Source organism: Echinops telfairi, unplaced genomic scaffold (genome assembly GCF_000313985.2).
Source record: "Echinops telfairi isolate 266 unplaced genomic scaffold, ASM31398v2 ScPeMD7_3533;HRSCAF=4204_0, whole genome shotgun sequence".
In the NCBI taxonomy this organism is placed as follows: domain Eukaryota; kingdom Metazoa; phylum Chordata; class Mammalia; order Afrosoricida; family Tenrecidae; genus Echinops; species Echinops telfairi.
Genome location: NW_022107431.1, coordinates 63,110,557 through 63,132,627, shown reverse-complemented (window position 1 = coordinate 63,132,627; position 22,071 = coordinate 63,110,557). Strand labels below are relative to the sequence as shown.

The 22,071-nt window shown below is 39.5% G+C and overlaps 1 protein-coding gene across 1 annotated transcript in view; it reads right to left on the bottom strand.

Moving 5' to 3' along the window:
* Positions 1-22,071, bottom strand: part of L3MBTL3 (L3MBTL histone methyl-lysine binding protein 3) — a 128,551-nt gene that overhangs the window by 100,023 nt on the left and 6,457 nt on the right. The window contains exons 3-5 of the mRNA XM_004702064.2: positions 9,130-9,244; positions 1,747-1,858; positions 1,305-1,379 (exon numbers count right to left, since the gene is read on the bottom strand). Coding sequence (XP_004702121.1) covers positions 1,305-1,379; positions 1,747-1,858; positions 9,130-9,231 — 289 coding nt within the window. The 5' untranslated portion in view covers positions 9,232-9,244. The remainder of the gene's footprint in view (positions 1-1,304; positions 1,380-1,746; positions 1,859-9,129; positions 9,245-22,071) is intronic.

Below are 22,071 nucleotides of genomic sequence, written 5' to 3'. Positions count from 1 at the left end.
TTTTTAAACTATAGTCAGGCCCTCCAGCGGTCTGAGGGACAGTGAACTGGCCCCCAGTTTAAAAAGTATGAGGACCTCTGATGTAAATAATCAGAAAATAAATGGAAGCTTGTCCATAAGTTTTTATACCAAGGCCAAAGCAAAATGAAGAAAACTTTATTAAGCACTAAAATCAGAAGATGCAACTATCAACTCTTTCTCAGAGCCTATTTTTCACAAATTTAAAAGGGGTCATCTATGTTGCTTCATCTTTATACTTTTTTGATGAGTGATTTTGTTTATTCAATTGGTTAAGTCAACATCTCTTTAATTGACTTTTAATGCCTACTAGCAAATCTCTTGAATCATAATTATCCCAATCATTTAGGAACTCACATTTCCTTTTGCCTGAACCATTAGACTAATCATTCATTCAGCAAACATTCATTAGGCACCAATTTACTCTAGACACTGATAATGAAAGTAGAGACCTTGCCCAAGAGAGCTCACAGTCTAGAGTACAGACAAAAAGACCAATATTTATAATAAAATGCAATACATGCAATAATAGAAGCATGAATAAGTTCCAGAAGTAGTACAGAGAAAGAAGTGATTCATTCAGCCTGGGGTGAGGTCAGGGTAGGATATTTGAAAATAAAGCCTCAACAGGGATTTGAAGGCCAAATAGAAATTGACCAACTGGACAAAAAGAGAAATGACATTCGGACCAGAAGAAACAACAGAAGCAAAGGCAAAGAAGCATGAAGCCATATGATGAGTTGGTAGAATTACGTGTAATTCAGTGCTGCTGGCACTGCCAGAACAATTCACAAAGAACAGAATAGAGTGGGGTGACACAGAAAGCAGAGGGTGCACGTCACCCAGGTCTTTGTATGTTTTGCTAAGAAAACAAGAAGAAATGTCTGAGGTATCACACAAGCTATTGACATAGTTCTTCTGATTTTGGTGTACACAAAAAATTGGAAGGGGGTGATATTAGAAGCAGAGTGACTACTTCAGAGACTTCTGGCATAGTTCATGTGTCTTGCATTAAGAAGGTGACAGTGATCATAGACAGAAAAAGAGATAGGAAACAAACCACGAGATCTGAGAAAGAGATAGGAAACAAACCACCAGGAGTGAGTCAGAGGACATGGGGTGGGGAGCGTGGGGGACAGACTCAGGATGACCCTAGATTTCTCGCTTGTACACTGGGTGAATGATGCTACTGTCAACTGAAAGATGGGATACAGACGAAGGAGCAGCTTTAGGGGAAGGAGAAAGAGAAAATGAGTTACATTTCAGACATGTGGAGTTTGAGGTACCTGTGGGACATCCAGGTGGAGATGTCCAGTAGGCAGGTGGAAATACGGGCCTGGAGCTCGGGGGAGAGGTCGGGGCTGGAGATATAGATGTAGGAGTCATCAGCATATAGGTGTTAGTTACAACCATTGGAATAGATGAGAAAAAAAAGTGGCAGACATTTGGCTAAATCACCTGGGTAGGCTATTACAACATGGATTGACTGGATAATTTCCAATTAAGCTTGGGCTATTACAGATCTGGCATTAGGAAAGAAGACCGCTAATAGCTATTTTAAAATACAAAACCTGGCTCCATGTCAGCTTTTCATAGAAATTTACATTAAGAACACGTGACATGAAAATCACCCAGGATTTTCAAAGTCCCGTCCCAGCACAAAATTCTTAAGATGCTCTTATTTTAAAACTTTCAAGATAAATGAAAATGCAAGCAGTCCCTTCTTACCTTCTTGAGCAGTTGGCACCATCCAAGTGGTGGTGGCAGTTGCCTTTTTCACATTTTCCATCTCAGTCTCATCAGTGATCACCTCCAGGGCTCCAAACTCATTTACTCGAAACTAGTGTCAACACAGCAGAGAGGGACCATACTTAAACACACAAAAGTGCTCAGGACTGTAATCCTCCAGTGGCTGACACTGTCAGCGCTAAGCAAAATATGTGTCAAAAGTTCATTTACAAGCCTATCTAAGTACCCCTTCTTCTAATATTAAGCCCTTGTATTTTACTAATTTTGGGATTCAGGGAAGGGGAACTGCCTACAAAGATAAAACCACCGGGTGCTGTCCTATAGGGCTGCCTGTGCTTCCAAATGCTTCTTCTTGTAAAAATCTGATCCTAAAGAATTTCATTTTATTGCTTAATTAATAATAAAGGTTAGTAAAAGTTTTTCCAAGAATATATTTGTGTAACCCAAGTGCATCTAATTCTGAAAAAGAAATACACAGAAATAACAAAAGATTGGTGGTTCACACTTACCCCACAACCATGGGAGCAAGCCCTGGGGATCTCATCCTATACAAATGAGTCTAGGAAACCCCAGGGGGCAGCTCTGTTGTGTGTCATGTGTCACTATAGGTCAAAATAGACTCAGTGACATCTACCAGCAATGACCTGTAGGGACATCTCCTTATGCTGTAGGACACAAATGGTGACGGCTAGAAAGGTTACCGCATGAGCCATTTCACACGTCCAGTTTCACATAGCCCCTTTCTCTCATTACTCTTTATAAGGCTCCATTACATTCAACTCCAAGCTTCTACCCAAACAACTGGATATATCTGATATCTGACCAAGTCTACTAATTATTGACATAGACATAATTGACCATAATAAGAACATTTTGATCTTCTGGCCATTTAAGTCCTAAATATCGAAATTTCCTGTCATCCTAGGCAAGCTACAAAGTGTTTCAGTCACAATCTTCTACTGTGCATGCGTGTGTGTGTGTGTGTGTGTGTGTGTGTGTGTGTGTTTTGAAGTAACCTTCTTCCATGGTGCATGTACTAAAAGGTTTAGTCTGTATACACAGGAATTTGTCCCCCAAATAGTGCTTTGTATTCTTTTTGCTTTTCTATAAAAACAGAATGACATTTGAGAGCTACTAACCTATGATCTCCAGTGGGTGTAACTATAGGGTTCAGACACAGGAAACTGTGAACATGGCGCAGGACTGAGCAAGGGTTTCCCTTGCTGTGCATGGAGGACTACGGGGCAGAACTGACTCAGCAGCACCTGACAACAACTGCCAATCGGTGAGTCGGAATCGACTTCATGCCTGTCAGTTTAGTTTCCTAGGGTTTTTGTTTTGTTTTGTTTTAATCTGAATAGGTGATGAAGAACAAGAAAGATGCTCTTCAGAAAGATGATAAAGCTTAGTTTTTATAATTTTCACAAATATATGCATGAGCATGCAAATAGATTACTGACATAAAAGCCCTTTATCTCCCAATCTACGTAATCTGTTCGTCTACTTGCCAATAGAGTTATTTTATCAAGCAACACAGACTACAAGTTTAAAAAATCAAAAACAAGCATTTTCAACAAAAAGTAGCAGCAATCAAATATTTCTTTCCACTAACCACAAATAGTACCTTACACAATGTTCTCTACATACTCCACAACTACAATGAAGCATTTGCTTTCCAAGCAGAATGAGCTGAAATAGTTATGAATGTTTTCTCCCAATTATATCATATTTCACGGTGTTCCCAGGCAACATGGGAGTAAGTATACCTAGTGTATAAACCAGAATGTTAAGACTAGGAGGGGGCAAAAAGTTGGCTGAAAGTAATTAGGCTAACAAAGCTTAACTTCTTTGAAAAAATAAAACTTAAATGAAGAACAGAATTAAAATGATCAAGTGTGAAAGCAGAATGTTTCAAAATAAGGCTGACAGTACCATCTACTGGGCAAGAGTAGCAAAAACAAGCTATCACAATTACTTTTTATTAAAGGAAATCATTTTCAAATAGAATGAAAACAAGACTAGGCACAGGCTTAATCATTCAGATGTTTCTTAAACATTTCAGATGTTTTTAAAAGAAAGTTTTATTGCATGGTGTTTATGTTCCTTAATTAAGTTGGTTTCATAAATACAAACTGTGAGAAAGAGGACCAAACACTTCCACTTAAGCGTCAAGTCTCCTTGATTAAGCATCAAGTCTCCTTGATTAAGCTCAAGTCTCCAGATTACTGCTGAACTACAAACTACCCTGCATTCCCAACAGGGACACACAGAATGCCAATGAAAGGGAACTTTACACAAAAATTCAGGCCTATAACATCTGGAAACTTTAGACTTCAATACATTCAACAAAGTAAAGGGTTATTCCAATAATACAACACTTAATCCCACTGACCATTCCCTTTTTCTATGATTAATTAACAACTGCCTAAAGTCTCAGTATAAAGGCATTGTCATATAGGTATTTATAATTTCAACCTCCAGGGAAAGATTTCTTGGGTCTTATCATATTCTCAAACACATTCTAAACCCCTAAAAAAGCAAAGGCCCCCTGCCCTAACCAAAGATCTTATTATCTTGAAAATTAAAAACCAAAAGCAATTTCAAAGTAGTTTATCATTTGGGTAAAAGTATAGGGATCTAAAAACCAAACCTGGTTTCTCAAACAGGTCTATTGTGTTTTGTGCAACATTATTGCTATTGAGAAAATTAGACAAGATAGGATATTAAATATTGTACATCTCTTCTGAAGTTCCACAAAGATAATTCCTGAAAGAACAATTCATTTTCCCTCTTCGTTGGTAACTCAGATTCTGAATTAGTGATGCTCTTATAAATGGCTTTGGAAGCATGGAAACTTGACATAATTCATTTCTTTTTGCACAGAGTGTTCTTTGTTCTTTTCATTACTCACTCACTGGTGATTCACTGCGGCCCCTGTGGGTTTCTGAGACTGTAACCATGTACAGGAGCAGAAAGCCTCGTCTTCCTCCCGATGAGCTGCAGGTGTTTTTGAACTGCCAACCACGCAGATTGCTGCCCAACATGTAACCACTAGTCTCAACAGAATGCTAAAAAACACTCTAGAAACTTACAGAGTGGCTCGGTTCTACAACCAAGAAAATAAAAATTATGAGCATCACCATTTGGATGTATTAAGCAAATCTGGCATATTCATGGACCCGGAGGAACTCTGCCTCTTAACCGAGAAACTCCCAAAGACTAAATCCTTAGTATACAAACTCATAACTTCTGTGGTAAGTCTCCATTAGAATTCCAGGTCCACCCCTTCCCATCACCACTTCATTATTTGCCTCTCTATCCCTATGGGTAGTCCTGAGACTCATCTGGGCACCCTACTTTGCGCTTGATGGGAAGAATTAGGCAATGGTAACGTTCCAAACCTCATGGACTTTGGACACGTTGTCAGGAGAGATCAGTCCCTGGAAGAGGACATCATGCTTGGTAAGCAGAAGGGTAGTGAAATAGAAGACGGCCCTGACAAGAGAGAGTGGCCCGGTTGCTGCACTAACTCAAATAGAAGAACAAGCTGAAGAAGGTGCAGGGCCCCTTGCACGCTGCTGTACATTGGGCTATCAGTCAGACTCCGTCAATCACACCCAACAACAAAGTTCTGCACCTAGCTTACGAAAAAAAGAAAGAAAGAAAAAAAAAAAAACCCACCTTGTTAATGATCCCGGTATTTTCAAGAATGCCTAGAGAGAACTGCTCTTCTCCCTTAATATTCTTTATTTTCATGTGCTAGTCCCTATTATTAGGAGCCGTGGTGCCACAGTGGGTTAATTGCTGGCTTGCTAAGCACCAGGCCAGTGGGAAGAAAGATAAGGCAGTTTGATTCAATAAAGACTTACAGCCTCGGGAACCCAATGGAACAGTTAGTTCCATTATGTCCGATAAGGGTTGCTATGAGTCGAAAATGATGGCAGTGGTTTGCTAGTCTCCCTGATACAAGTACTTTTTCTCCTTCCTTGTTCTTAGCCCCCAAAAAGGTCTACAAATTCTTAGAACAGCAGTCCTGGCAGCACAGTGGGTTCCACGTTGTGCTGTTAACCTCGAGGAGGCAGTCTGAAACTACCAGCTGCTCCTTGGGAGAAAGACAAGCTTCTACTCCCATAAAGAGTTGCGGTCTCGGAAACCCACAGGGGAGGTCTATCTGTCCTACAGGGTCACTAAGAGTTGGAGACGATATGGTAACAGAGAACGAGGAATCTCTAGACATTTTCCCTGTTTTCATATCTTTTGATATGAAAACATTGTCTCACTTTAGGCCTACAGCATAGGAGTGGTAAGAGAAGCCATTTTTTTTTTCTTACAGGGGAGAGCGCGAACGCCATTTTTAAGATCAGAAAAGTCTGGTTTGGGTTCAACCAGAAGCCACCTCTTTGACCCTGAACAAATGACTTAACTCTTCTGGGCCTTCGTTTCCTCGTCTATAAAACTGGAGGAAATAACTTTTTAAAACCTCCAAAGTATTCTTTTTTTTTTAACTGGATAATTTTTTTCAATAAATCATTTTATCGGGGGCTCTTACCTCTCTTAACAATGTTCATATAAATCGTATCAAACACATTTGTACATATGTTGCCATCATCATTTTCAAAATATTTTCTTTCTAATTGAGCCCTTGGTATCAGCTCCTCTTTTTCCCTCCCTCCCCCACGCTCCAACCCTTGTGACTCCTTGATAAATTATAAATTATTTTCATATAATAATATGAAAATTCTTCCTATCAACACACCCAAACATGGAAATCTTGGAGCTGCACTTTATGTGAGCTGGCTCCCTCAAGTGAAGATAGGAAAGAGGGTTCCAGTCGCCACTGTAGAAAGGGCTTGGGGTGTGAAGTCTGAAAGTAACAGTCCAGGCTGGGTGGACAGCAGGGGACACTAGGACTGAGTGTGAGATACAGCAAAGGAGCAAGGGGGTTCCAGGTGACTCAATACCTTTTGTGAAAAACAAGGTGTTTCGAGTCCTCCATGAAAGATTGAAAACACCTGCCAGAAGCGACACAGACGAGTAAGGCCATCAATGGGCTGGCAATCAAGAAGTCTGACAACGGAAACCTCTCAAAGCAGCAATGCTAATGGAAGCAGGAAAGTCCTGTCTCCATGAGCAGAAATGAACTTCTTTGGGCTATCTGACCACTTCATTTCACTTCATCTGTCTTACAGTCAATACAGTTTGTCTGTCTGTCTGTTAGGAAGTCCACGTATCCCCACCTCTCACATATAGAGACCTCAATCATGCAAAAGCATCACGTCTGAGTAAATTTCTTAATTCACTCCAAGTTCATGCCTTACTTTTGTGGAAGATTAATCTCCTGATCAGATCTCTTAAGCAACTCAGACTTTAATATAAAGGACAAGTGAATTTAAAATCCAGCCCATTATAATTAACTGGCTAGTCTCTGAATCTTCTCAGATAAAAGAGTTATAAAGTAGAAAATAATTTTTAAAATAAAACTGTCTATAGCACACAAAGTAAATTGGAAATCTGGCAATAATTATGCAGGTAATTAGATGAGTGTACAAGTAATATCATACAGCTCAGATTATAACACCCACTAAATGGCATAATTACCTGATTATCTTAATAAAAGTAATAAACTAATCCCTAAAATCTATGGCTGAGAATATTTTAAGCTACTTCAAATTTCTTAGGGATAGAATGTTCACTCCACTTCCTGAAGTTGACTGAATAAAAATGATTTCATCATCCACCTGGCACTAATAAAAGGTAAAAATACATAAGAAAAATCAAGGAGTAGAAACAATAAAAAAGGCTTTTACATAGTATATAGAAAAGTGAGAGTTTCCACCTTATATTACAGATTTAGACAGCCCCATTTAACAGACGATTACTATACTTAGAGGACGTACCATACATACTGGAGTATAAGCCGACCCGATTATCAGCTGGGGCACCTAATTTTTACCACAAAAGCAGCATTAAAAATGTGCTGAAAAAACGGCTTATACATGAGTATATACAGTAAGTAACTTGAAAAAGCTATTTTGTAGCTGGTATTATGAGTCTGAGAAACAGACAGCAAAAAAAAAAAAATCTACATGCTTCAGGACTCTGTCTTTATTATACCTAATCCACATGGACATTTTGAAAGGTTAGGTCAAGTAAAAAAAACAACAACTTAATATTCATTTATTTCCTCATTTAAAAAAAAGAAGAGGGAACTTAATCCCTCTAAAATTAAATGACATGCTTAAGGTTACACAGAACTAAGACTGAAAATCACATCCTGGCCATACTTCACTGAACCTCCTTGCAGTAAGCTGGCTGGCTACATTGGCACTTGCATGCCGACAAGTTAAGTTATACTTTAGCCAACTAAAATGTCAGTATTTTTTCAACTACAGTCCAAATCTTACTATTGGGAGACATAAGGTAGGAAGTGGTCAAGCAGTAGCTATAAGGGACTGAGTTCCACGATTTCAGTTATGAGGACAGGAATTTCGACTCTAGTCATACCTGAACAACATGCATTAACTAGACAAGCCAAGGCACAGCGCCTGCAACAAGATTGGAAGTTCAACTACCTGAAAAACAACCAAGTGCAAACACCAAGTCTAAAGGGCCACAGACAAGTTCAAGGTTCCAAAGCCAGGATCAGAGAAAAAGCAAATTAGAATAAACGGGGAGGTGGGAGGGCAGCTGACTTCCCAGATGGGTGCTTGCAGAACCACATTTCCCAGGGCTGCCCTTGTGGTCCTGGAGTGGGTGCAGGAATTGCTGGGGAAAGAGGCAGGCCTACCTCAGACAAGGCAGCAGACTGTGGCCACAATTATCTGGAGAGAGCTCTCATTTTAACAAAATAGTCTGATTCCCAGGAGGGGACTGCTTTTGAATAACTGATAGACCAAATTCTACATTTACAATAGAAATAATTTAAGAGAGACTCACAGTCCTGTTTATTCCATATTGTGTAACACTATCCATTTTTTAAATGAGAAAGTAGGACATAGGAAATGCGGATAGTCACAAAGCCCATTTTACTGCAAAACTTAAGCCTACCATTTACATTCATTGGCCACATGATAATAGTCAAAACATAGACCATTCCCCTTGAAACTATAAACCATTTTTACAAACCATGCATACGTTACAGAGATCTTCAATTCTCTATCCCAAGTGACTACAGTTACTGCTAATCTGTCAGCACTTCAAAATTGTCTTGAGGCTTTCTAAAAGTCTAAACATCATATAAAGCCTAAAACACTATATGCATAATGTTTTCAATTCTTAATTCATATATATCTTCAAATCTCGTTTTAAATTAAACACACATGTAGATGCAGGCACACATATAAATGCATACAATAAGCTTACCTTTAAATCACTTCCTGGTAATGTGCCCACTCCATCTTTCCAGTCCATAACACTAAATACATCAAACTCTTGACCACTTGCGCTAGAAGCAGATTCAGTCATGTTTTCTTTTTAACTGGAAGGGGAAAATACAAGTAAATCATATTCCTAATTTTCCAAATATAAATTAGTTCTCACTTAAGTTTCCCTTAATTATATATTTTTATTCAAAACCTTCCCCCATATCCACAGGTCTGAAAAATGACTGCTTCAAAATTATGACTGACATTTTTTTAATAGTGCAATTCATGATAATTTATACAAGAAGAAATATTTTATTACAATTTTGAAGAGTCAAGTTAAAATTCTGCTACGCTTTTAAAAGAAAGGGAATTCAACTGTTGACACCATATTCTTCGCATTAAACAAAAAGAAATTATGCTTTGCCCTTTCTGTAGTTTTTTCCTAAGACACTGAAAAGGAGCAGTGGTATACAGATAAGGTAGAGAATTAATATACAATGTTGGCAATGGAATAGAGAAGAGGTAATTTGTACAAAAACCCAAAAATATAGTCCACTTTGTGCTATCAGCTACACTAAATTTTCCAATTAAATGTAAGCCCGGGGCCCAGTGGGGCAGTTCTACTCTGTCACACTGGATCACTACGAGTCAAAGCAACACAAAGGTACCTAACAATGACAACAGTCTGCAAGTGAACAGGTCACCAGGATCTTTTTCCAAGAGCCCGTGGGTGAGTTTTCACCTCTGGCCTTTTGGCTACTGCCTGGAGGCTCACAGGGTTCCACCACCAGGTGCCTTGTTGGATGTGTAGTGTAGGACCAAGCAGTTACACTGCTGCCATCAACAAAAGAGCCATGGGTCCCAAATTTGAATGGAAGTATCAGCATCACGTAATGATACGTCTTTTTAAAATCACCTATTTCCCACTGAGAAAGTCTAGAAACAATAACCAATCAATAGCAATGAGCAGCTTAATGTCCAGAACACAGTCAAGGGAACCAGGTCTCCTCAGAGAAAGAGCAGATTCTGGTCAGTTACAGGAAATGTGCAAGATGATCCTGCTCCACCTTGTCAAACCAAAAAGCAAGGAAGCTTTCAGAGACAACAGGGGTCAATATCACAGAATTCGGGAAGAGCCCAGGTGAAGAGGCTTCTGCTGGCCAAAGCAATGCCAACCTTTGCAGTGAACGGAAGATGTCGGATTCCATTTAAATCCCGCAGCACAAGGACACTCCGACAAACCTGGAACAGTCACTGACCACTGATCACTCTTGAGGATTTAAGGGCACAAGCTCACAATTTTTGCCATAAAAACTGTATCTCAGGGTAACCAAATTGTTGACAAGAGGAAGTTTCTCTTCAGACAGAATACCAGCAAATACATGAAGAACTAGAGTGTTGCCATTTGTAACCGTTAGTAAAAGAGTGGCTCTAGGCAATGGTTATCAATGGCTAAGACGAAGAAAACAAACACAGGAACACCATCTAAGAAGTAAGGTTGCCAGGAAAGAAACACAGACGCCTATTCACAAGAAATACCAGAGATAAAGGTGCATGCAAGAGCATACTTTAAAGATACAAGGTACAAAACGGAGATGATCAACAAGGTCCAAAGCAGCATTTCTGAAAGTTTTGAGCAAAGACCCTTGAATGTCCTGAGACAAAGCTCTTTTCATAAAAATGCTAACACCCCATGTGCCCATGTGTCCTCTGCACTGTGGGGCACCTGCACTGAAGTCACAAGAGGGTACAAGTGCTAGAGCAGCAGCAGCAGCAGCAGCAGCAGCAGCAGCAGCAGCAGCAGCAGCAGCACACTTTTGTAGTTAGTCATTGTATTGTTTCACTTAGAGTAAACAAATTCACTAAATCCTATTTCGTGAATGTAGGATATTCTGTACAATTCTTTGAGTACCACATCCGAGGAAGGCACTTGTGATTGGTTTGAGATGAGAAGTGGGCACAATGCTTCCCCCCTCCCCCCTCCCCAACTACTTATGGGCTAAATTGTGGTTATGCAGATTTGGCAAACATTTTGTCAAAACAGATAAAGTGAGGCTGATGACATTTGTTGCTAATGAGAAAATTTGATCTTTTGAGAGAAAAATCATAAGTTTGAAACGCTACTTACAAGAACTTGACAGCTTACCAATAGCTAAAGATTTTTCTAAGGAGATGGGTGACGATTCTAATGAATGTGGTTTTTTTAAAGTGCTGAAAAATGAAATATGTCAACATTTGGAAGATCCCTACAACACAGTGAACCATAAATTATCTTTGCAAATGACCAATGTACAATGGTATGAAATTAAGTATATGTAAAGGATCCATTCAAAGTGGAAGAGACCAATGGAGTTTAATGTAACCTTGCGTGAAACGTTCATCGATAGGGTTTCAGCAGCACAGCACAATCAGAGACATGTCCTCCACTTGGCTCCTTCTTTCAAACCCATACCTGCTTAAAACCAGATTTTCTTTGTATACTTCAATCAAAACACACTGCAATGGGTTCCATATTGAGAACTCAACCACCTTTTCTGTTGCTTTGAACCTATGGTTTTTATCTCAGACAGGCTTTTATATATGCTCCCCTGGAATAAGTTTATCATTGTTATTTTAAAAAAATATTTTAAAACCCCGCTGTAAAAAGATAACTTTCACAGGGAAGACATGAGCCAGTCAGGGTGCAACGTAGCACAGATGAAACACACAACTTTCCTCTAGTTCTTTGGTGCTTCCTTCATCCCACTATCATGACCTCAATTGTATCTTACAAATCAGATTAGACCAGAACATGTACACTTCTACAGGTAAGAGCCCACAACACAGGGATTCCAGGATAGATAAACCCCTCAGGGCCAACAATGGGAATAGAGGACAGGAAGATTAGGGGAAGGTGGGGGAGAAAGTGGGGCATCGATCACAAGGATCAACATATAACCCCTTCCCAAGGGGACGAATAATGGAAAAAATACTCTATAACTTATCAAGGGTTAGTGAGGGAGGGAGGTTGGGGGAGAGAAGGGGAAGAAATGGGGAGCTGATATAAGGGGCTCAAGTGCTAAGAGAATGCTTTGAAAATGAGGATGGCGGCATATGTAAAAATGTGCTTGACACATTGGAGGAATGTATGGATTGTGATGAGATCTAAGAGCTCCTAATAAAAATATTTTTAAAAAGATAAAATTTTCATCTCCTCCCCCTCTAGCAAATGACGTAAAGAGGGACAAATGAGGAAATTTGACATTTAGATTTAAAAGATTTAAGAAGGCAGATTCCAATGACACAACTCACAGATCCTGTATGGTTTCTGATTTAAATTGCTAAATCAAAAAATTAAAAAAGATTAGTAGTATGGGAAGAATAAATATTAACTAGTATTTGATGACATTACAGGAATAAGGCTAGCTTTTTATTAGGGGAATGATTAAGAGGAGAAATTCTCCTATATATTAGAGAAACATTGAAATTGGCAAAAAAAATGACATAATGTGAGGATTTATGTACACATGGAATTATACAGTGTGGTAAAGTGGTCAATAGGGGTAATATGCTGTTATAACTGTTATGTGAAAGGTCCTAGTAGTTCATTAAACAATACTCTAGAGTTTGGTATATACCTGAAAAATTCTATGATAAAAATATTTTTTGTTTGTTTTGGTGTTCAAGTGTAGTCTCCCTGCATATGAGGTAGCTTCAGAAAGTACATGGAAATATTCCACTAACTTCTCATTTCATTTTTTCCAAGGATATGAGATAAATGAATTCTAAAATTCCCCACAAAGAATCACCATTTCTGGGCATTCTAACTATTTTCTGTCAAACTTTAACCCTCAAAACAGGAACTAGGATTAATTTTCATAAATGAAAATTACATTTAGAAATAGCAAAGACATTAAATGAATTAAAATGTGCACTTAAGTTCTAAGTGTATGACAAAGATTTTCAATGAATCTGATTATTCTATTGACAATAAAAAGGTGTTTCTTTTTCCTGACAGACAATAGAGAGATGGAAACATTCCCCCAATCCTACCCCCAACCCCTCCCAGGGTGGATAAACTGGATAAAACCTGAGTGACCCTTAAAAAAGAAAAGTTTTACGATTCATGCTGGTAAAACCTCTAGATAACCAGTCTCACTTCCAATCTTTTCTTGGAGAAGTGAAATGTAAGGAAACGTTATGAAATCCGCAGCTGTGCCTTCTGGGACCACTCTGAGTTGCCACGTTCTCTGTAATCGTAACAGACACCATTTGCTCACCAGTTACTTAGTGTCAGACATAATACAAACACTTCCTATATTTTAATTCCATCCCATAGACTCCCAGAAAAGGATTCAAAGAAATGACAATTTACGTACATTATTTCATTTCTTCTTCACTCACAAAGGATAGGTGTGATTACCCTCTAGCATAAAGCCAAAACCCCAAACCACTGCCATCGAGTCAATTCCGACTCAAGACAGAGCAGGACTTGTCCTCTGTGGCTCTGAGGCGATTCATCTTGAGGAGTGTAGAAAGCCTCATCTTTCTCTGGCCGAGCAGCTGGCGGTTTCAAACGGCTGACTTTGATGTTAGCAGCCAATACCACTAGGGCTCCCGAAGAAAGTAAGATGTAGAGAATTCTAGAACGTACCAAAACCACACCTGGTGGTAGAATCGGGATTTGAACTCAATTTGTCTGGTTCCAAGCCTGAGATTTTTTTTCCCCCCTCAAATACTATCTAACCTTTCTTTGCTCTTGTTTCCTCTGAGTATCTCGCAAAACTCCCTCCCCTGCGCACCCGCCCACCCACCCCACCCCAAACCATGGAACACAACAAATACAGAAACCATACTGCGATAAAATCTTTTTTTTTTTTTAATGCATTTCAGGACAACATGTATTCTAAGCACTACTGAAATGTCATTCAGACATATATGCAATACAAATATGTTTTCTTGTTTCCTCCTTAAGAATCATCAGTATATAAAATTCACAACAGTAACAATCCTATTTGTAAAGCAGGAGTAATAGAAAAGCCTACATTAAGTTGGGAAAATACTTATAGCACACTATCTCCATTACTAATGTACTGTATTACTAATAATTATATTAATAATTACTAATAATTACATAAGTATTACTAATGATACAGACAAGAGGGTATCACCCTCCCCCCCCAATAAAAATCCTCATAGTGCATTTGGAGTTTGTTCCAACAGGTCAAACTTTTCATCAAGCTTTCTATTTAGAGGTTCTGAAAAGATTGCATAACATTGTGAGACAAAAAAGGACTGATTTGTGGCAGACAACCCAGGTTTTGCCACCAAGACAATGCACCGGCTCACGCAGACATCTCAGTGTGGCAGTTTCTGGCAAAAAACAGCATGCCTATCTTGCCCTACACTTTCCTCACCTGGCCTTGCTCTGTGCGACTTCTTTTTGTTTCTGAGACTGAAGAGGGACATTAAAGGACAGCAAATTGATTGCATAGAAGAAGTAAAGAAAAAACTAAGGGAGGTGCTGTCAGCCATCCAAACAGATGAGTGTGAAAAATGCTTCCAAGAAGGGAAATGCAGACTTAACAAATGTATTAAGTGTAATGGAGAATACTTTGAAGGTGATAAGGTTGTTTTGTAAAAAAATTAAAACACATGACTGGGTGGGTGGGATACCCCCTTCCAATATATGCTGCCTATAATCAAATCCCTAACATTTGTGAAAATTATTTCCATCTATGGTTTTTGGACACTTTAGATAAAGTATTACAGCACAATAATTATATTTTCTTTCCTTAATAATTTCTTTAGGTGTCGTGGTTGTGCATTGGGCCGCTAACTGAAAGGTCGGCGGTTTAAACCACCAGCCGCTTTGTGGGAGAATGATGGGGCTTTCTACTTCCACATACGGCTCCTCTCAGAATCCCCCACAGGCAGTTCTCCCTGTGCTACAAGACCAATGAGTCAGCAAGGGAAGATGTGTGAATTTGTTTCAATAGGTGCTCTAGATAGTATAGAAACAATTCAACAAGTAAGATAAGTAGTTAGAGGTCTACAGAGATCAGTTTAATGTCCGAGTTATTTTTGGTAATTTTAAGGAAGGAATTAGGTGCTACAATGATTTTTTGGTTGAGAATCTGCAATGGTATGCCATTTTCACTAGAAATAAGAAGAGTCTATGTGGCTCTCCATAATCCTCTCACCATACAACTCCACTTCTACCTGCGGTGAGTGGATAAAAGTGAGGTACAGAGGGAGCACCTTGGCACTGAACCGTCTACCCTATCCAAGACGAAGAACCAGCCAAGGTCTGAAATGAAGAGGAACTAAAAGTCCTTGGAAAGAGTCTAAGTAGGGTCTATTCAACTAACAACAATGATGAGCAGGTCTTTGTCTGTAACCCATAAGTCTAGGCGTGCAGATAAGGGAAGGAAGAAGGAATCTGGAATCTGGCCATTCCTGTTCAAACCACTGTTTACAAACTATAGCATATGAAAGAATGTCTAGATAACATTCAGTTAAATGGTTCTATGATTATTAGTTGTGTCCACAGTTGTATTTTATGGTTTTGAAGCTAACAAGTGCTTTTCCCCCAAAAAGAAGGTAGAGAAATCATCATTGAGTTTGAGTTACTCCTACAATGCTGTTTTAGTATCAGATTAAGATTCTATCATTCAGATGACATGACACAGGTTATCAGAACCTTGTGACAATGGACAAAACCAGTTTTCAGTTCCAGGTGGTAGGGAGGGGCAAAACATGTTTACTGCAGTGCGAGTTGAAAACATTAACCCTAAAGTCGCACTAATGAACTAAACATAGGCGAGAACTATACCACGAGTAACACAGCAATCAAGAGTCAACTCCACTATGGGAATTCAATGTCTCGATGCTCTACAGCATCGAGGTTAGCACCAACAACCTGACAGGCTTTTTATTAGCTAAAATGAACAGCCACTTAACACCAGGTAAGGAGACCTGGTGGGAAAGGAGGTTTAAATGTCTGACTGCTTCAGGGCAAGTCAGTGCTTTAAACCCACCAGCCACTCCAAGGAAGCTGCCTGCTCCCGCTGAGCGTTAAGAGTCCTCCAGAAGCCTCGTGGAGCATTTTGACTCTGTTCCACAAGGTCCCTAGCAGTTGGAATTGATTCAAGGGTCAAGAGTTGGCTTTTAAATTTGGTGAACCAAGGCGTTACAGCTGCTACTCTCAATAAACAAAAGGTTGGTGGAGGTCCAAGTCCACTTCTGAAAAAATGCTGAGCCATCTAACTTTAGAAAGACCAACCAATGAAAACCCCACGGAGCACTGGTCTCATAAACTGGCTGCCATCAAGAGCTGAATTAACTTGAACGGGTTTGGTTAACCAGGTAACTACATACTTGGTACATAGTAACATGCAAAGGGGTCTTCAGAAAGTTCAAGGAGACCTGAAATGAAAAGATAATAGAATCTTCCCATAAACTTTTGGAAGCCTGTGTGTAGACTCAATGCTCCCAACCATCACTCTTTAGAAGTAACAACGAAAAGGACTACCCATTGTTAATCACCTTATTACTGTGGCATATTTTTTGGTTTTAATGTTAGCAGGTGCCTTTTGAGCCCCCACAAACACCGCCCATAGAACCAGAACTCACTCGACTCACAGAACTCACCATCACCACACCCCAGCCCACTGCTGCACGGCATTCCTTCACAGGTACAAATCAAATACTCCAGCCTCCAAACTTGCTACAACTCCTTAGTTCCTCTTTCTGCATCCCCTTTACTCCGTACACACTGCCTTCTTTTCCTCCTTTCCACTTCACTCTCCACAAGTTGGCAAGTGCTTACTTACCCTGTGACTTTGGACAAATCATTCTCTCAAAATGTGAATTTCTGCATCGGTAAGGGTGAAAGGACTAGCCAGCTTTCTTAACAGAACCACACCTCCCAAGTTCGGTCATTGCTGACCGAATACCTGAGGCCAGGTTCAGGAAGTTAAATAAACTTGATTAAAAGAGTAGGGTAACATTCAGCTCCCCCAAACACAACTTTCAGTAGGCCACTTAGGAACTTTTTGGCAGGCCCCTCTGCAGGATGCAGAGCACACTGGTGGCTTTACACTAAGTTGTGCTAACTTGATTTCCCATAGCACAGCTTCTGATGCTATTATTACTATACTATACGGTAAGCTCCACGGAAACCCCTTTTGGAAAGTGCTAAGCTGTGGAAAGTACATCCAGGAAATAACATGAAAGCAGGTATTGTTCTAGAGGATAGATTTAACTATAAGGACCTTTGGACCTAGATCCCAGCCTGTCTCCATGCGTAGAGATCTGTGATGGCTAATACAGAAGGATGTCCTTAGGACATGAAGTCCAGGCTCAAATTAGTGATCTTCGGAGAGATAGTGGGCCATGCCTATTATTTTTCATTTTGTTTGGCTGTTTATTGTTTTCCGACTTGCTCTCTAGTGCCAGTGGGACACCAGAGAGGGCCACAGACTCAAAAGAGAGAATTCAAACATCCACAAATACAAAGCCGTATGAGAGTAAGTCATGCAAAGCCATAAGCCTAACATAACATTAAAAGGCTACAGATGTACTACAGCGGAAAGTTTCTTCATTGCCTTTTTCATTTTAAAAGAATCCTCACAGATATCAACCAATGTGACTTTCACAACTACCTTTTAAGCCTGCTAAGGATTCCTATCCTCATTTTATAGTTGAGAAAACTCAGCAAAAGAAAAAGAAGAAAAAATTTTGATTCTCCCAAGCACTCCCCTATAGGACTGCACTACAGTACTAAGGACACGAGTTTTAGTCAACATAGAAATGGTGATAAAGCCAAAGCTTTGGGCTTCAATCCTGGCTTCACCATTTACTAGCTGCATAACCTGTGTACCTCCCCTCTCTTCAGCCTAAGCACTTTCACCTGTAATGTAGAGAAGACCTAGCTACACCTCAAAGAGATTTGTTTTATTTTAAATAAGCATGTTAAAGTGCTATGCAAACAGGGGACACTCTGAACATGACAGATAGTCATTTTGAAGAAGATAAGCTGCTCTGTAGGGTCCACATTCTAGACAAGCACCACGGCTCACCCAATGTCTGAAGAGAGGCAGAGGCAGAGGTGTGGAAGACGGATGCAAAGCAAGCTCGCTGGAGAGCAGGTGATGATAGCTTCTACTCCCTTTGCTCCAAAGAGCCCTGGCTGCTATTTCCCAGGGTCCCAAGCAGAAGGCAGGAAACACAGGTCTTGAGAAAAATGGTAAGTCTTAACTTAGTGGGCAAATGCATTTCAGCATGGAATTTGGGAGATCGATGCGAGGCCAACCACTTTCCATTTTGCTAACTAAACAAAAGAACATTGTAACCACCAAAAAAAGAAAGAATGTAATCGCTGAGTAATTGCCCAAGAATAGGCCACTGGCAACCTTACGGGGCAATTTGTGCTGAGGAGGCCGAAAATGCCCCTCACTTGCCAACTGTGGTTCACAGACCTGCTTTCCAGAATGCCTAGTGCAGACGCAAATACAAATCACTGGGAGAGATGGGGGCAAAAGGCCAGAAGGAAAATCCATGAAAGCAATAGGTCCTCGGGGTCGAGAACACCACAGGGACCAGGGGCTGGGTGACTCCGTACCCTGTGACAATCCCTGTCACCTTGCATTGTGAGCATCTCCTTAGAGAAGGTCTAGAGACAAGAAACCGTGATTTATTATTATTTTCTCCCTCAGTGAATAGTCACCCTCACCCCAAACACCCTGCCGTCAAGTCAATGCAAACTCTTGACAACCTTGTAGGACAGGGTAGAACTGTCCTTGTGGGTTTCCAAGCCTATAACTCTTTACAAGAGTAAAAAGTCTCTTCCTGGAAGTCTGGTGGTTTTGAACTGCTGACCTTGGAGTTTGAAGGCACAACCGGTAGGGTATCAGGGCTGCTATATAGCCACCATAGGTATCAATACAGTTTATCAATGATTTTTTTTTTTTTGTAAGTAGGGGAAAATGCAACAGACTAATTGAAGGATGGGTTGAGAAGCGGGGAATTCAGAGAAAGATCTCCATTGGTCCATCTAGCTCTTATTTTCAAGTGACAAGAAATTCTTACTAACAACTAGGCTACTAAGTATTTATTTACCTCTTTGGTAGAAGTGTAACATTACTGCTCTAAGAAACTCTCCTTATTTAGGCGTCAGTGGAGAACACATCAAAAGAAATTAAATTCAAACCTCTTTAAAGGATTCTTCAATAAGGATAAGAGAAAAATCTTAACTCACACTTGAAGCATCTCTCCGCAAACATATTGCTACAAAGAAAAAATTTCCTTTCAAATCAAGCATGACAGATACCAGCTTTGATATTCTACTCACCCTGCCTGATAAGAACTCTGAATCACACACATACTGTATTGGAATTGGGCTGGCAGTGGAGAGAAGTGAAGTTTTGCCCTGGGGGCCCAAGTACCAGATTGGAGGCAGGCAAACCAGGAGATCAGTTCAAAGTGAGCACTGAAATCTCGGAACCATCAACAGCAGCATTCCGGAGAACCTGCCTCTTCAGTCCTTGTCAAGTAGCTACTTCAGGGGCAATTAATTCAATCTTCGTTTAGATAAATCAATTTTTAAAAATGTTTCCCTCTTATTGATACTGTAAAAATGAAAACAAACAAGAACACTTCTCCTTTATTGGCTGGTCATAAGTGAATGAGAACTATTCCAATGATTTATCTGATTTGTTACTTTTTCTGCCAATGAGATGATATGCAAAGGTCACCAGAGGCAACTTTTACAGAAATCTCAACTTCCTGCCCTCTGTTTGTTACTGTAAAGGAGGATGAAGTATTTGAGATTCTGAGGCCTAACCTACTTACTTCCTCTAAAGTAGGAACAGAAAATGAAAAATGCCTTTCAAGAAATTTTGAAAAAGAAAAAAAAAGTACGTTAGAGTGCACACAGAAACTGAAATCACAAACTGCCAGTAGCAGGGGCTACGGCATATTTAATATACTCCCCTCTGATGTTTTTATTTGACGTTTATGGTCAATGTACAGACTGTGAGATCTCTCGATCTGAAACAGAAGTACCTTTATTAGTGCTGTCCCATCATCAACATAGTACTCGACAAGGCTAACAGAAACTCTACACTCATTAAGAGATTCACAGAGGCCTTAAAAGGAATGAGAACCTGTTCTGACACAGATATTTCTATGACTGTGTTAAATATAAACTTAATTAGAAAATAAAACACACACATACACACTAGTAGTACCTTGTTCTTTTTCCAGATTCCTCTAAGTACTGAAACTCTTAAAAGGTAGTCCCTTGTTTTTCTTTCTTATTTTACTTTAAATTATATACACTGTAGAGTTGAAATGAAAAGACTTAAACACCTGACTTCTCTTTTGTTATGTAGTAAATTAGATTTGACCAGATTTTGTTTCTCTGCGTCCAAGAGCTTATCTTGATAACCATTTGCAGCTAACCTCCTTATCAATAGATTGAACAGCTAAGCTTCAATGAGCTCTGCCAAATCAGACCACAAAGCAATCGGATAAATTATTTACATCATTTCACAACCAGACCAAATTGACCACTTAAGAATTTCAATTCATTGTTCAGAGTTCAATTGGTTTCACAGATGAGGGGAAAAAAGAATATATCAATGGATTTTAAACTTGAATTATCCTACTCAAAATGTTCTTCTAGTAACTGAAGTGGTTTAATTCCATAGAATTAGACATCCATAAATGTATGGTCAAATTATGAAAAGCTCTGGCACATGGTTGCTCAAAAATATTTATTGCTAACGGGGCTTCAACAAAGGGGGAAACAGTTCATTGCCCTGTAATGAATGTATCCTATGGTACACTTCTAAATCAGATTCAAGTTTTGCCTAATGCACTGTAACTCTATAATAGCGATATGACATAAGTCCCATTACAACACAGAATCAACCAATGAATCAAAAAAGACCCTTCATTTTGTTTTACAAACATGGGGTATACTCTTCTGGTGAGAGAGCATACAAGGATCTTAGTCATATTCCCAGTTTCCTTTAAAAAATTTTTATCCCAACTATATATAATTGGACACTACTTTCCCTCCCCGCTCTCACTACTTTATCAATCACTCTAGACTTCTGAGTGAACTCTATACTCTTTTGAGTCCATGTCAGTTAAACTGATGTCTTGTCCTTTCTCATTTTAAAACTCAGCTGAGAGCCTTACTAGACCTCTTCTACAAAGAACAGAAGAAATATTTCACATAAATAATTCCAGTGATCCTCCAATCTAATCAGAGAAATATTTCGTTAACAGCTTGTGACAATTTCAAGGCCATGGGCTAGACGAGGGATTCTGTCCAGTGTAACTCAATACTTGGTCTTTTCCCAGTTCTTGGTTAAGAAAAAAAAAAGTAAAGGGTAAGGGTTTTCCTTTCATCGCCACCCCCTCCCTTACTCTTAATTGTAGTTGATCATGTAACTAGAAATCCAATAAACTAGAGCAGCTACACTGACCTATATTTTCTTGAAAATATCCTAGGAACTACCATCTCAAGAATCAGAAATTGACTACACAAAACAATCACAGATCAGCATCCTTTTCCCTGGTTCTCTCTCCTTCCAGGGGCTATAAAATGGTATGTCAGACAAGTTACTTAGTATTCCTGAGCACCAATGTACTCTGATAGAGAAATAATAACACCACACATTCAAGGTTAGTGGGAGTGCTAGCGATAAAGCTCAGTGCCTAGCACAGTTCTTGGGCATAAAACAAGATACTCAGTAAGTGCTGTGTGACTGAACGAAAAGAGCACTGAACTTGCCCTTGACATTCAAAAGACAATTAAACATATGAAGAAGTTTCAAACGGTTCATGAGAAAAATTCCACGATCTTTTTAACTCCACTCTACCATGAACTTCTTGAAGCTTCTTTGCATAGTATCTGAGGAGGTACCCCGCCAGAAAACAAATTTTA